The sequence below is a fragment of the Oratosquilla oratoria genome, chromosome 33 (assembly GCF_046742065.1).
Source record: "Oratosquilla oratoria isolate Oo_2021 chromosome 33, ASM4674206v1, whole genome shotgun sequence".
Lineage (NCBI taxonomy): Eukaryota > Metazoa > Arthropoda > Malacostraca > Stomatopoda > Squillidae > Oratosquilla > Oratosquilla oratoria.
Genome location: NC_134809.1, coordinates 43883746 through 43899928, shown reverse-complemented (window position 1 = coordinate 43899928; position 16183 = coordinate 43883746). Strand labels below are relative to the sequence as shown.

Below are 16183 nucleotides of genomic sequence, written 5' to 3'. Positions count from 1 at the left end.
ATCATATCATCATCATATGTTTTTGTGTATTATCATTATTGTTATCATTATTATTATTATTATTATTATTTTCATTATTATTATTATTATTATTATTATTATTATTATTATTATTATTATTATTATTATTATTATTATTATTATTATTATTATTATTATTATTATTATTATTATTATTATTATTATTTATTATAGGAACCTCATGTCACAATCCTTTAATTCCTTCCTTTATTTATTTATCTATTTTTATATACTTGCCTATTTATGTATTTATCTATTTATCTGTTTATCTATTTATCTATTTATTCATTTATTTAATTATTATTTTTAGGGATTCCATTCCATCTTTCCTCACCACTGTAACCACTACTAGGTATCTCCTAGTGGACTTCCCCGACTACCAGAACACTGTGTGTGTGGTTGTGGGTATGTGTGTGTAAAACTGCAATATGTCACGCAGACTACATCAAATGTATATTTATTACATACCACTAAGATACAAACTACTCAATGCCTAGGAAACCCATTATAGTCATACAACCTCTCAAAACGACCTCTAGTTCAACACCACCACGCCCTGTCTCGTTGTCACAGGTATAGGCTTGGTGGCGATTAACCGGAGGCTTGGATGTCTTGATCGTGGTCTTGGACCCGACTCGCCACCCATGGTCCTCATCAACCAAGCCAACATTCTCTTCGATGCCCTCAACAGTATCGAGTATGGGCCGCCCTTCTGGATGCTCTTTCCCACCAGAACCTTCAGGAAGCTCCGCCGGGCTCACGAAGAAGTAACCAGGTAGGGCAACTTCACTGTCCACAAGGATGGAAGCGTTAGTACACTACAGTCCATAAGAACAACAACAACAGCAGCCTTGTCTGTTGATCTTTGGGATCCACTCCTTCCAACAACTTCATAATCCTCCGAATTTTTTCACTCCCTCAACTCATCCTCCCTCTCTCTTTCTCTCTCTCTCTCTCTCTCTCTCTCTCTCTCTCTCTCTCTCTATATATATATATATATATATATATATATATATATATATATATATATATATATATATCTGTCTCTCATACTACTCATTCGTCCAAAACAAATCACCACCCGCATCCCACAAAATGGCCACATTAAAAATATTCACACTCCGATCACAAAATAAGTAATTTTCGACCGACCAACAAACACTCTACTACACCAAGTCCCTTTCAGATATTAACACCACAGGAAAAAGAATCTAAAGTAAATAAATAAATAAATAAATAAATAAATGCACTCTTATGACAGCGTTCTTCAGGTCACCACCAACTCAGAATCGGCCTGGCCACAGAAACAATCTGGCCCAGGTGCAGCCATCCTATCACACAGAGGACATTGAACACTTTATCGTACACTGCCCCATCCTAGCCATACCTAAACAATAAAAAAAATCTTCTTTGAGTGACATATGGGCCATGTTAGTGGTTGTTGCCGGTTACTTGGGGACCGTGGGTCTACTGGAAAAGAGGTCTAAGGCGACAAATTGATTGAATTATTTGTTTATATTCTATTTTGTTTTTATTTGTGCACATTTGCCTCTTTGTATATCTGTATGTCCATTCATTTGTTTATGTTCATTTGGTGGTGGTGGTGGTGGGGGGGGGCGATTGACTTGGCTGCCTACCTCCCTTATGAGGGGGAAGAAGAAGGAGCCTTTTGCTGTATAGATAGGTGGCGTATCTGGGAGCCAGTTTTATTTGCTTTATTTATTTATTTATATTTTCATCTATTTGTCTAGTTATTTCTGTTATATATATATATATATATATATATATATATATATATATATATACATATATATATATATATGTATATATACATATATTTATATATATGTGTATATATACATATATATATATGTATATATACATATATATATATATATATATGTGTGTGTGTGTGTGTGTGTGTGTGTGTGTGTGTGTGTGTGTGTGTGTGTGTGTGTGTGTGTGTGTGTGTGTGTTTGTGTGTGTGTGTGTGTGTGTGTGTGTGTGTGTGTGTGTGTGTGTGTGTGTGTGTGTGTTTCTTGACGAAAGTGTGCCGAAAAAAAAATGATAATTGAGCAAGATGAGACGACTCGACAATGAAAATTTCCCCCTGATAGTTTTTTTTTTTTTTCTCTTTTTCGTTCACTTTTTTCACAGAATAGCTGTTGACTACTTATCCCTAGCCCTGGCCGACCTTGGCCCAGATAACCAGACCGTCACTGATGCTGAGGGTCAGAGCAAACGCCAAACTTCAAGCTTCATTGAAACGCTTTTGAACACTGAAGGATTCGAATACTCCGACATTCTGACGATGGTTTTGGACTTGCTCATAGCTGGAGTGGACACGGTAAGGGAAGTGATGTACATACATGTATACATATGGACATGCAGTGTATATAGTACATAACATACATACAGGGATCATCAAATCCAAAAGTCGCGTAGCCTCGAATCTGGATCCTCAAGATGGAATACAGTCTGCTACCGTTCGTACTAGATCAATTTTCTTTGTGTGACAAGGTGGCAGCAGATTGCACTACGAAAAATGAGGTCCTATGTTCGAAGCTCCGCGACTGATGATTTATTTGAAAGACATCACGGCTAGTAGTGATATATTCCATAATCATACATATAACATCCATAACACATTCCATACATACATAATACAAAGGAATGTGCTTCTTATTAGCTTTCAGAATGGTGTTAATGATTTCCGTGGTTTTGTCTGTGGGTGGATATTGGGTTCTATTATTATTATTTTTTTTTCTCTCTTGTAGTCTTGACATTATACCTATACCTCTGTGTGTGTGTGTGTATATATATATATATATATATACATATATATATATATATATATATACATACATATATATATATATATATACATATATATACATATATATATATATATATATATATATATATTTATATATATATATGTGTGTGTGTATATATATATACTTCATTTTTAATAGATATGATAACCTTTAAGGGAAAATTGATCTGTGATGAGAGATAAGATCATGATTGGTTTTTCATGCATGTGACTGAAGGTGAAAACATCGTGCCAGGGGATGTCGCTTGTCACAAGAAAAATCTGTAAAAAGTGACATTGTAGTAAATGGGATGATATACGTATAGTTTTATTCCTTTCTGTATGGGGGCTTACCCTTTTTTCATATACTAAATGGTTTTTTCCACCTTATAAAGGAGATAGCCACTCACCCTCCACCCATCCCACAGCTTGATCCCCGCTCAATGTCTGGGTCATAAGCTGAATTTGATAGCCAGGCACCGTTGTAACGGATGGGTACAATAGTTCAGCATGCTTTATGTGGTATGTTCCCATTTTTATGGTTTATAAACAATGTCGTCATTCTGAACCTGAAATGATTAACCCATTGAGGAAGGCAGACAAAGAAGAAACTCGGTGTGAAACTAGTCAAGAATAAACTCGGAACTAGACACCCGTGTTTTCTTCGTCCACTTTCCTCAAGTTGTCATAAAGTCTCAATGATTATTCCATTCACCACACTTGAGGGAACTATATAAATTTGGAACATTTACAGACGAGTTTATTAAGCATTTTCTGAACTTATCATTTCACCAGACATCCCATACGTTGGGCTTCACGCTCTACGAACTGGCTAAGAACCCATCTCGGCAAGCCAAACTGCAAAGAGAAGTCGACAGAGTTGTGGGTAAGGGAAGGGACCCACTTACAGGAGATCAGCTGTCGCGTCTACAATACACAAAGGCAGTCGTCAGAGAGAGTTTAAGGTAATTGTTCCTCTCCCAAAAGAAGATTACACAGAATACCAGTCTCATTTCCTGCATATCATAAAGTATCCATGTGTTCATGCATAGTTTATGAATATTTTTGTCACTCACGTTATAAAGAAATAACAGGAATTGTATTGTTAGGGGCTTGTGGTCGTGGTAGTACTGAGGAAGCCATCCACAAGTCTTGTGTTGGTAGGGGAGGGAGCCTTAGTATACCTCTACAGATTAGAATCTGGAGGATTTCTCTTCCCTCCAGGTATGATAGTCTCCCCCGTGCTTCTGAAAGAGCTTAGGAGTTTCAGTATGGCAGTAGAGGTGTTCTCCAAGGTGTGATGTCTGACTTCAGGAAAGACCAGTGTTCAGGGCTATACCTATCACTGATCCTGTCGAACCTTTAGGGACCACTTAGAAAGTGTTGTCAATACCATTTCAAGGTCTTGGGTTTGCCCGTTTGTTAGAGTAAATGAAGTCGATGGATGTCACATCGATTTGAGGATGAGGCACACTTTAGGTCACCTCTCTTCTATTGCGCTGACCTGGGTGAGGGTTCTTGGATAGAGATAAACATTTTATGCATTGCTTGATTGGTTGGTAGGTAAAGTTTCCCTGTGATACCCCAGCTAGGTGTATGGTTAATTTCAATGCCTCCACGGACACCGATAGTGCTGGTTATAAGCCATGTGTAGGACTCGACTCTACAGTTGTCAACAGCAACTATTTGTAGACATTACAAGGTTCAGGAAACTCAAGGTTGCTGCTTCATGGTTCCAGAAATGTGACATATCGTAGGTCCTGATCATAATCCAGGATGGAGCAAATGCATTTTATTCTCTAACGTTTCGACAGTGTTCAGCCTGCTTGACTGTGCCATTTTCTCTCTGAAGAAGACTGCCGAAACGTTAAAGAATAACGTGCATATGCTCCATCCTGGATTATCCCTACACCATTGTCTCTAAATACGTCTCTAAAGATGTATTGTTTCACTTATTTGATAGGGACACAACCTGAAAAAATATAATTGAAAGGGTAGCGGGGTTGAGGTATAATGACTCCTGTGTATACATTTCAATATTTGTCTCGGACCTAAGGTGTGTGTATACAAGACTTTCTATTCAGAATTGCGTATATTTTCAGTTCTACAAACACCATGGCTTAAACAAGTATTCGACACATAAGGTTCAACATTAATCATTGAACATGTAGCTTTTTTATTTTTTATTTTCTATCTATTCTATTTTGTTTTATTATTATTTTTAGGGGGGGGGGGGCGACTGCCGCGACCCGTTCCATCGTACTCTCGTTGCAGTGCCATTGATGTCTTATAATTCATTATCATTATTATTACTATCATCATCATCATCATCATCATCATTATTGTTATTATTATTAGAATTATTATTAGAAATATTATTCTATTTATATCATTGATTAATTTTCTTTTCTTTTCAGGATGTTTCCTCTTGTGATGGGAGTGGCAAGAACGTTAGACAAAGACGTCATCGTTGGCGGTTACGTCGTCCGGAAGGGGGTAGGTAATACTCACACTTATTACTGTATCCTGTTGTTTGTTCTCTAATACAGTTGATCATCCATTTCCCGGACTAATTGGGGGAGCACCTGTCCGGTAACCGCAAATGACCGTGAATCGAAAATGTCCGGGGGGGCATGCCCATTCCCAGACCTTTATCATGCTCAGTCCGGCAATCACCATTATTCATCACCCACCCCCGGACTTTTACCACATTCTGTTCAACACTCAGTGCTAACCGACTGTACTAACATGAGTATCATACAAAAATATAGTTTAAGACAAGAAAGGTATAAGATAATAACAACATATTGTACTATAATTATATACTGCAGTGTGAATTGACGTTAGTGTGGATAGGATGTAGGTGTATGCCGTGATCGTTTAGTGGGGCCCCAAATAGCTAAAACTACTCAAGGTCAGACACGACATCCATCGGTGAATCTGTGGCACCACTGGAGTCGTGTTGGACAGTAAATGAATCAGCGGTGGCAGACTGGCTCTCGCCAATTTTAGACTGGCGGCATCGCAATAATTTTTGCACGAAGAAGGCGGATCTGGTCACAATACTCCTGGATATCGGGATCACTGTTGTCTACTACAAACTTAAGTAGCGTATCTCACAGTCCCTGATCACAGACATCTTAACGTTGGGTGCCTCCTCAACAACATTGTCCTCCTCACCACTGTCCTCCCCGCTCTGCTCAACCATCACTACTGCCACTATCTCTTCGCCGGACAATATTTGAAGCCACTCTGCAGCTTCACTTTCTTCTATCCAATCATGGACGTCATTTACCGTAGCTGCTTTCTCCACAGCCTTATGGAATAGTCGGTGAAAGTCTGTTGCTTCAATCCCCCCCCCCCCACATACACACACAAAATCAAAATCAATATTTTCGTCCTTCATGAGTTTCTTCCATGCTTTGGTAAGTGTGGAATGGTTCATGTCTCCCCAAGCATCAGACATATTGTAAATGGCTGAGCGGACGTTGTCCGGGAAACCCGATATTCGGGAAACCGATATCCAAAAAATGGAGGGTCAAGTGTACACCTAATTTTTCATAATCATTTTACTTGAGTAATTAGACATTGGCTTTAGAGCCCTTGAAATTTCTATCTTGCTCATACAAGAACACGCGTGAGGTACAGATGAGTGATTTAACACGAACTTGAATCACGTGTTGGACTTGTAATCGACAGCCAACATCGAGCTTAAACAATAATTACACAGAATAGGCCTGGTCATAGAACCAAACTTCCTCAGATGAAGAACGTGGAGAACACCAACCAGTTCATCCCTGCCCTGCATTTAGCCTTACTCAGCCAACAGCACAATATCTCTTCTTTGAGTGACATATGAGCCTATCTTGTGGTTGTTGCCTGTTACTTGGGGACCGTTGATCTCTTGCAAAAGAGACCTGGGGCAACGGATTGATTTGTTATTATGTTTAGGCCGGATTTTTTTTATCTATCTATGTTTACCTGCAGTTTGTATGTAACTGCACTAGGCAGAGTGTATTCAGTCTACCTGCTGTAGTATGTGGTTTGGTAGAATGAGTGGTTCTTTGGTGATCGGATTTTGTAAGGAATATGAGGGTGAAAAATTAGATTGTCAGATATGAATTGCCAAGGTTATATTACTCGAGTACGCCATAGAATTCTTTTGATGTTCGCACGGAGGCCATTGGCGGTTACCTGAAGGCCACAGGTCTTATGCAAGAGAGACCAGGGGCAACGGATTGATTCTATATCCCCCACCAGTGATACAAATAATGACAAACCCATGAAAAGTGGACCTGAGGGACAGTTGACTGGGGCTGTGATGAACTGATAACGGCACCAGTGACCACGGGATATATGATAGTGGAACGTCTAGCGACCGTTACAAGATTTCACTATCTCTTTGTCGGAGTCGGACAACTGACGGGAAACTGTAGCGTTTTCTGTTACCTTAATAGCCGACGATTCTTTTTTCTTTTTCAAAATCATGTTGATTGTTATTTTGAATATTAACCTGGTAGAATAAGTGAATGAATAAATAAACAAAATAAAGTGGAACGGAACGATTAATTTGGTAGAATTTTAAAATCTAGTCGAGGTCCTTGAAATTCATAACGGGATCAGACTCCCCCCCCCCCCATTAGTCCGTTAAATTTCTCATAATTCATTCACAATTGTTTTACTAAACTTCGTGGACTCGAAGTCCATCTTGATGTCATTTTGGACTTACACGTTAAATTATTTTCTACTTTAAATATAAATGGGACCTTTCGCAGTGAGCAAATTGATACGAGACACCGCCAGATTTTGTAATTCTTGCCGGAAAATAAATACTTTTTTGGGCAAGTTTTATAAGCTTACAGAGGTGTATCATTGTACATTATTGTGTCTGAAATTTAAATCAATTAATTTCATGATTGCAGACAGCATATAGTATTGTTTAAGCCTCTATTTATAATCACAAATGATATTCGTAAAACAGCTTATAATTGTATCAAGCCAAGCAATTTGTCATTTTCTACCGACTTCAATGGACGTATACTGATATATATTTTCATTTGAATGCACCAAGCAATAGGCAAATCCATGTAATGTATCGAAAATATAATTTTGCATCGAAGACTTAATTTTTTCGGTACGATAAACTTTGTCTTCATCTTATTTTTTCTTTAATCTGACGTGCACTCCGCCACGGCACACGTAAAATTAGTCATATTTGTTTGAAAATAGCTCCCAGCAGATCTAAGAGGCTATTCTTTACAAAAATGTCGTTAACTTCGTACGTCCGCCACCACTGTTGTTATTTCTTATCTCACTGATTATCTTCATATACAGGACGTGACAGTGATATCCATTATTTTTCAACACTCTCAGATAAAATGCACAAACCGAAATCAACATCCTCTAATTTTTACTGCTCATAGTTACTTCAGTAAAAATAATTACCTATTTTTAGTTTTACCTTATAATTAAATTAACAAAGCCTTATCACACACCAGTAAGTAAAAATTATAACATTATGAGTCAAGTTTTTAATTTTAAATACATTTATGCAGCAATTTATGGTGTATCTTTTTTTAAATATCGGTTTCCAAATTAGCTAAGTCACCCCTTTGCCTCGTGAAATCCGAGACAATTGAAAATTCTAGCGCTAATAGGAATCTACGAGCCTGACTGCGAAAGGTCCCATTCCATACCACTGTTACATACGCTGTATGGAAGGTGATATATATATATATATATATATATATATATATATATTATATATATATATATATATATATATATATATATATAAATATATATATATGTGTGTGTGTGTGTGTGTGTGTGTGTGTGTGTGTGTGTGTGTGTGTGTGTGTGTGTATTCACCTCGGATCTGCTGCAGCCTCCTTTCGAGACAGCCAGACACCACCCTACGGCAGTGAGCTCAGAGCTCATTATTAGCAGATCTCTGGGTAGGTCTGAGACCACTCACATTCCACACACCGGGACAGCAAGGTCACAAATCCTTGACTAACGTCCCGTACCTACTCGCTGCTAGGTGAACAGGGGCTACACGTGAAAGGAGACAAACCCAACTTGTCTCCGCCCGGCCGGGGAATCGAACCCCGGTTCTCCGGCTTGTGGGGCCAGTGCTTTACCAATCCGCCACCGGGCCGTGTGTGTGTGTGTGTGTGTGTGTGTGTGTGTGTGTGTGTGTGTGTGTGTGTGTGTGTGTGTGTGTGTGTGTGTGTGTGTGTGTTTTTGGGCAAAGTCTTTCTTGTAAACAATTCCTATTAAATGCTAAAGCACAAGTGGCGTCGATGATTTTAAGAGAACATTTCTCTAACTCGATGTTAGCTAACTCGATGTTAGCTACGTCGGCCATACCCTCACGACCTTAAGAAGACGACTGCAGGCTCATTGTAACAACGGAGCCATCCACCAACATTTTGTCGATGCCCACGATAAAAAGCCGCCCCTAGTAGATCTCATAAGGGATACAACAATCATCCACCATGATAACAACTATGGAAGTTTTGTTGTAGCTGAGGCAGTGAGCATCGCTTTACAAAAGCCTATCTTAAATGTACAGATTTCATCTGATTATGTCCTCCCCTCCAATAGAAAATACAGACCGTCACCACGGGACAGAAACCTACATGGGGATTGTGTCCAGACTTCCGGGATGTAATTCCACATTGGGAAGCTGTCCCGGTTACCCTTTCCGTCTCGGTAGGGTAGACAGATTCCCACCTTACGAGTGATCTCTCCCTGCCGTTTTCACTCGGCCTTATATACCCATGTTTGTATTGATGTATTGTATTACCCTGAAGGTGACCATTTGTAATGGTTGAAACAGCTGTCGGTAAAATGAATGCACATTCTGAAGCCTTTTACTATTTCCTTCAGAGTTTGAAATATGAAGAGAAAAGGAAATACAGAGAGTTAGAGAAATGTTCTCTTAAAATCATTGACGCCACTTGTGCTCTAGCATTTAATAGGAATATATATCTACATACATACATATACCAAGGCTTTTTCCCCCTTCCAAGGGAGGTAGCCAAAAAGGGAAAGGCATAAAAACACTCCCACCCATTTCATCCCTAGATACACTCCACACCCCTCCCACCCTCCCTCTCATCTGAGCACCTCCTGGATGACGGGTCATCCCTGCACCCTGCCCACCGCCCTGGGTCAGAACCAGTGTCGCAAGACACAGTACATCCACAGCAAGGCCGCTTCATTTAATCGGCGACCCCCCCTCTCCGTCCCCCCTCTGCATATAAGGCGAGGACGGGGAGAAATCCCTTCGGGCTGCGTCAAAATTTACTCACACATACTACCCCGGCCCCCACCCCCCCGCCTATTCCTCCTCATGCAGTCACAACATCATCCATATACAACCATTCTCCACTCACCTCTGTCTTCCGTCCTCTCCCTCCCTTCCTCAACAGACATTCCCCTCTTCCCCAAAGCCCCCTTCACCCCATCCATCCACCTCATCCTAGGACGTCCCCTCATGTTCACTCCCTCCACATCTGCCTTCCATACCTCTTTTACTAGTCTTTCTTCACTCATTCTTTCCATGTGTCCAAACCATCCTAATATTCTTTCATCAACCCTATCTCCCAAATCCTTTTTCACCCCTGTTCTCCTCCTCACCCCCTCATTTCTCACTCTATCCAGCCTAGTAACCCCCACCATACTTCTCAGACACCTCATCTCTAACACATTCAAACTCCTTCTCTCTTCTTCTCTTATGTTCCACGTTTCTGCCCCATACAGTGCTGTTGGCACAATCACTCCTTCATACAGTCTCCTCTTCGCATCCATTCCCAAATGTCTATTCCTCATTACACTCTTTAAACCACCAAGGCATTTACTCGCTTCTCTCAATCTACATTCTACCTCCACCTTCACTCCACCTTTTCTATATATATATATATATATATATATATATATATATATATATATATATATATATATATATATATATATTGCCAAATTCGAAATAATTACTAATACCTCAGAATCCTTTTTGTTAACATTTTTAAAATTGTTATATATAGTAATACTAGAAAAAATGAATTTGCCTTTGTGCTAATTTCTCTATATTTTGTTGATTCAAGTAACCAAGTGTCATCCATCATTGTTATGTATTTTCACCTAATTTAGATATTACACTTGCCTCGTTCGTTTGCTAGGACTTTTATCATAACTTACAAAAGCTATATCTTATTATTTCAACAGTGGATTGTTATGACGTTAAACAACTTGATATGCCGTGATGAATCGGTGTTTCCCAGAGCATCAGAGTTTGTGCCAGAGAGATGGCTGCGTGACCGTCCATTAGGCCCCATCAGCCCGTACGCCTCTCTGCCCTTCTCCGCTGGTCCAAGAATGTGTGTGGGCCGTCGGTTGGCTGAACAAGAACTCTACACCTTTCTTGCCAGAGTACGTTTCGTCTACTATGGAAGTGATGCTCAGGATACGGTCCTATCTGTGGTAATCGGGGCATTGCAGCCGTGATGTCTGTATAGTGTTGACGCTTCAGTTTCATTCTGCAATACGAAAATTATAGTTTTGGCAAACAATGACAGTTCAGTTTTGACTGCTCCAGGTTCCATTCCAACCGAGGTAGCTCTCCAACTCTACAAAATCGTGTGGAGTCTGCAGAGTCTGCAACAAAATGGGCAATTCAGCACTGTATAGAAATAATTCAATGTAATAAAAGGATTGACAGTGGTGGCGATGGTTGTCGGGGTCGAGATTGATGGGCATGGTAGAAATAATAGGTGCTGTGCTTGTCCTGGGACCAAATGGTTCCCGTGTACAGGTGCTGATAGAGGTATTTTAGCTGTTAGTGATTTTGTAGTAATGCTGGCGGGGGTGTTAAGAGGCTATAGCGGTGATAGTTGTGGTGGTAATGGTGTGTACATTGTATCATGCATAGGTTGTGGGTACCTTGTTTCCTACATCGGCGTTCATTTATGGTTCTTATTGCGCTGCTTTCATTGCTAGTAGTACTTGATTTGTAATTTTAGCGGTCATGATAAAATTGTAATATATATGCGGGTGGTAGAAAAATAAGAGTAACAATTTTAGGAACAGTGCCCTAATGTTGATAGTTATTGTTGTATTTCCTCCAATTTGGCTACAAATTAGGACGAGGGAATCGTATGAGGGGTACAAAGTAAAGAGAAGGGAAGTTAAGCATAAGATAAAGGAAGCAAAGAGGAGAGCAGATGTGAAATGGGGAAAGAGTATGACAGAAAATTTTGAAAGAAATAAAAAGATGTTTTGGAAGGAAATTAAAAGAGGAAGAGGAGGCGAATCAAGAAGAGAAGAAAAGGTAAAAGGTGCAGATGGAGAGATGATAATGGAAGAGAAGGCAGTGAGAGGAAAGTGGGCAGAGTATTTTAGGGAGTTGCTAAATGTGAAGGAGGATAGGGAGGGAAAGGTAGTTGCAGTGGGAAGCGCTAAGAAAATTAGAGTGATGAGTAAGGAAAATGGAGGAGAAATAGGGAAGGATGAAGTGAAAGCAGCTGTTAAGATGGTGAGAGCAGGTAAGGCACCTAGGTTGGATGGAAGCCATGCAGAATGGCTGAAGAATGGAGGTACAGTTATGGTGGACTGGCTGGTGAGGTTATTTAATGTTTGTTTAAGAGAGGGTAGAGTGCCGGAGGAATGGAGGAATCCTTTACAAAGGAAAGGGGGACAAGTGTGAGTGTAGTAGTTTCAGAGGGATCAGTTTGTTGAGTGTAGTTGGGAAGGCTTATGGGAGGGTCTTGATTGAGAGGATTAGGAGAGGAACAGAGGGAGTAATTGGTGAAGAACAGTGTGGTTTTAGGACAGGTAGGGGATGTGTAGATCAGATTTTTGTAGTAAGACAGATATGTGAGAAAGCTATAGGAAAAGGTAAGGATGTTTTTTAGGTTTTTATGGATCAGGAAAAGGCTTACTACAGGGTAGACAGGAAGGCACTGTGTGAGGTATTGCAGATATATGGGATAGGAGGAAAGCTGTTAAGAGCAGTCAAGAGTTTTTATGAAAGTAGTAGAGCTTGCGTTAGGATTAGAAATGGAGAGAGTGAATGGTTTGAGGTAAAGGTGGGACTTCGTCAGGAGTGTGTTATGTCGCCCTGGCTGTTCAATCTTTACATGGATGGGGTGGTGCGAGAGATGAATGCAAGGGTAGTGGGTCAGGGGTTGGAGATGATTAAAGAAAATGGAGAAAAGTGGGAAGTGAGCCAGCTGTTGTTTGCTGACGACATTGCGCTTGTAGCAGGATCAGAGGAGGGATTGAGGAAGTTAGTGACAGAGTTTGAGAAGGTGTGTGGAAGAAGGAAGCTAAAGATAAATGTGGGCAAAAGTAAGGTGATGAGATGTACAAGGGGAGAGAGTGACAGTAGGCTGGAGGTGAGCATTAAGGGTGAGAAACTGGAGTAAGTGAATAGTTTCAGATACTTAGGTGTGAATGTGACAGGAAAGGGAGGAGTGAAGGTGGAGGTAGAATGTAGATTGAGAGAAACGAGTAAATGCCTTGGTGGATTAAAAAGTGTAATGAGAAATAGACACCTGGGAATGGATGCTAAGAGGAGGTTATATGAAGGAGTGAATGTGCCAACAGCAATGTACGGGGCAGAAACATGGAACATGAGAGAGGAATCGAGAAGGAGTCTGAATGTGTTTGAGATGAAATGTCTGAGAAGTATGGTAGGGGTTACTAGACTAGATAGAGAGAGAAATGAGGAGGTGAGGAGAACAGGGGTGGAAAGGGAGCTGGGAGATAGGGTTGATGAAAGAGTATTAGGATGGTTTGGACACATGGAAAGAATGAGTGAAGAAAGATTAGTAAAAGAAGTGTGGAAGGCAGAGGTGGAAGGAGTGAATATGAGGGGGTGTCCTAGGATGAGATGGATGGATGGGGTGAAAGGGGCTTTACAAAAGAGAGGAATGTCTGTAGAGGAAGGACGGGAGAGGACAGAAGATAGGGGTGAATGGAGAAGGGTTGTGTATAGATGAGACTGTGATGCATGAGAGGGAGTGGGTGGGGGATGGGGGGTGAGGAAGTATGTATGAGAAAAAAAAAAATTGACGCAGCCCGAAGGGATTTCTCCCCTTCTTCTTTTTGTCTGCGTAGGGGGACGGAGAGGGGGGGGGGCGCCGAATTTATGAAGCGGCCTTGCTGTGGATGTGCTGTGTCTTGCGACACTGCTTCTGACCCAGGGCAGTGGACAGGATGCAGGGATGACCCGTCATCCAAGAGGTGCCAAGATGAGAGGGAGGGAGGAGGGTGGAGGGGAGTGGAATATATAGGAATAGGTGGGAGTGGGAGTGGTTTCTATGCTTTTTCTTTTTTGGCTACCCCCCATGTAGGGGGAAAAAGCCTTTGGTATATGTATGTATGTAATTAGTTCAAATTATAACGTAAGTAAATTATAATAGAAATAATGTGTACGGTAATAACTATTAAGGAATAATGTAAATAAATTATGATAAAAATATTTTAAATTGAAAAATTACTAATTGCGCTATGAATGTCATATGTGTGATGAGGTAAAATATATTTAAAATATCAACAAAAATACATATTCTAGCATTCCAATGTGTTGATGTATTCCACACATCTATAACTGAATATATTTGAGTTCCATTTTCTCCTCAGTAAAGCGAAGGCAAATCTATTTATCACATTCTATGCTTTTTTGTTTTTGCAGACGATGCAGCGCTATACGGTGGAGTATAAACACGAAGATTTGTATGCAATCAGTCGACTTGTCTCTGCTCCCTCTCATCCTCTGAAATTTACTTTCAATGAAAGAAAATAAGTTGCATTAATTTATTTCTATTTTAGATATAACCCAAGTCAACATAAATTTTTCATTTATTTCTTCTTTTTTATTTATTGGGCATATATATTTTTGGTCTTGATTTGTTACTTTTTGTATATAAAGCAAACCATGCGTGTAAAGAAATGAACCTACACAAGGAAGATCCTGTTTTTTATTCGTATAAGTAATAACCTTTTTATGAATAAGATTAATAACCAAACAAATGAATTATATATAATCAAAGTAATAATATACAGAGTAAATGAAATACTGATTTGAATGGAATTTTATATTTTTTATCTCTGTGTGCATACTAAAAGGTAAAGTTACACTGGTCAACGGAATATTTGACAGCGAACTTTTGCATTCGTCCATCCTAGACGTGAGTCAATACCGTTTAGAGATGATCCTACTGACGCAAATTCCTGGACAGTGGAAGAAGGTGGTAGATGAGGTGGTGTGGGTAACACGTACCTTAAGTGATTGATGAAGGGAGGGGGAAGATAGCTGCAGTTGGGGAACCGAAGTCCAGGTGATTTTTATCACATCTCGGGACCACTCGCCTTCCCTCCAAGGCAAGCGTGAGTAAATCAAAGAGGGGTGTGGGGACAACTCATAAAGAGAACCGTCCTAGGCTAATGAAACCCAGAACTCCTATTGTGAGTTTTAATGAATTGGATAATTAAACACTAAAATTAAGCTACTTGACATTAAATAAGGGTTTTAACAGTTGGGTTCACATACATACATACATCCTATCTATTCCCTGCGCGCGTTCCTAGTTTAAGAAATTGTTGGTTAATGTGTACTTATGATTGTCTTGCTTGTGGAGACGTCTTCAATTAGCCTGATCTCCTGCTGAGCTACGATCGGCGCCACTTCGTTTGGTGGGGGCGGGGAGTGGACGGCCTGGGCGCGCTGCGATGGGGTTGTAATTCACTTCGTCGGCGTACTTTTCCCGGTCCATCGCACTACACTCAGTTTTTGCTTGAGGGGTTTATACCCAAATAATCGTCACTCGATTTATTCCAGAGGATATAAATCCCCAACAGTCACTTGAGGGAGGAAAGGACGCGCTTATTAATCCGAGATCGAGCGGTCTGACCTCCTTTTTCGAACTCGATGCTTAGACTGCCCCTGTCCTGCGACAGGTCAGGTCACGATGTCCGCTAGCCGGCTTCCGACGTTGCCAATAGTACTATGTCTCCGTCCCTAGTTGCGAAGGGTACTACGAATAATGTTCATGCGGGAGGGTGACACAGTTCCAAGTGTTCTTTGAGGTAGACACTGTTCACGAGCGGGTTAAACACAGTCCTAATAATTCTAATTGCCTAGCTTAATCAAATATGTGGCAGCGCGCAGGGGGGGGGAGGGGGTGTGTTTGAGTGCTTTGTGTGGGTAACACCGTTGAGCATGGCTCCGAGAACACAAATCAAAAGGGGGGGGTGTGTGTTTCTAGATATTAGAAGTCTCTCCCTTCGTTAAGGCATTGAATTGGTTGTCAAAAATGACATGACAAATAAAGAGGA

General features: G+C 40.4%; 1 protein-coding gene across 2 annotated transcripts in view; it reads left to right on the top strand.

The window, feature by feature from the left end:
* The window catches only part of LOC143017874 (putative cytochrome P450 301a1, mitochondrial), a 50043-nt gene extending 35244 nt beyond the window's left edge, over positions 1-14799 (top strand). Inside the window, exons 6-11 of one of the 2 annotated variants that reach the window (XM_076172881.1) lie at positions 595-796; positions 2179-2368; positions 3632-3801; positions 5254-5332; positions 11072-11275; positions 14541-14799. In XM_076172881.1, coding sequence (XP_076028996.1) covers positions 595-796; positions 2179-2368; positions 3632-3801; positions 5254-5332; positions 11072-11275; positions 14541-14651 — 956 coding nt within the window. In that variant the 3' untranslated portion in view covers positions 14652-14799. Of the gene's footprint in view, positions 1-594; positions 797-2178; positions 2369-3631; positions 3802-5253; positions 5337-11071; positions 11276-14540 lie in introns of those variants that run through there. The other variant, XM_076172882.1, reaches the window with a different exon arrangement.
* Positions 14800-16183: the final 1384 nt, after the last annotated feature.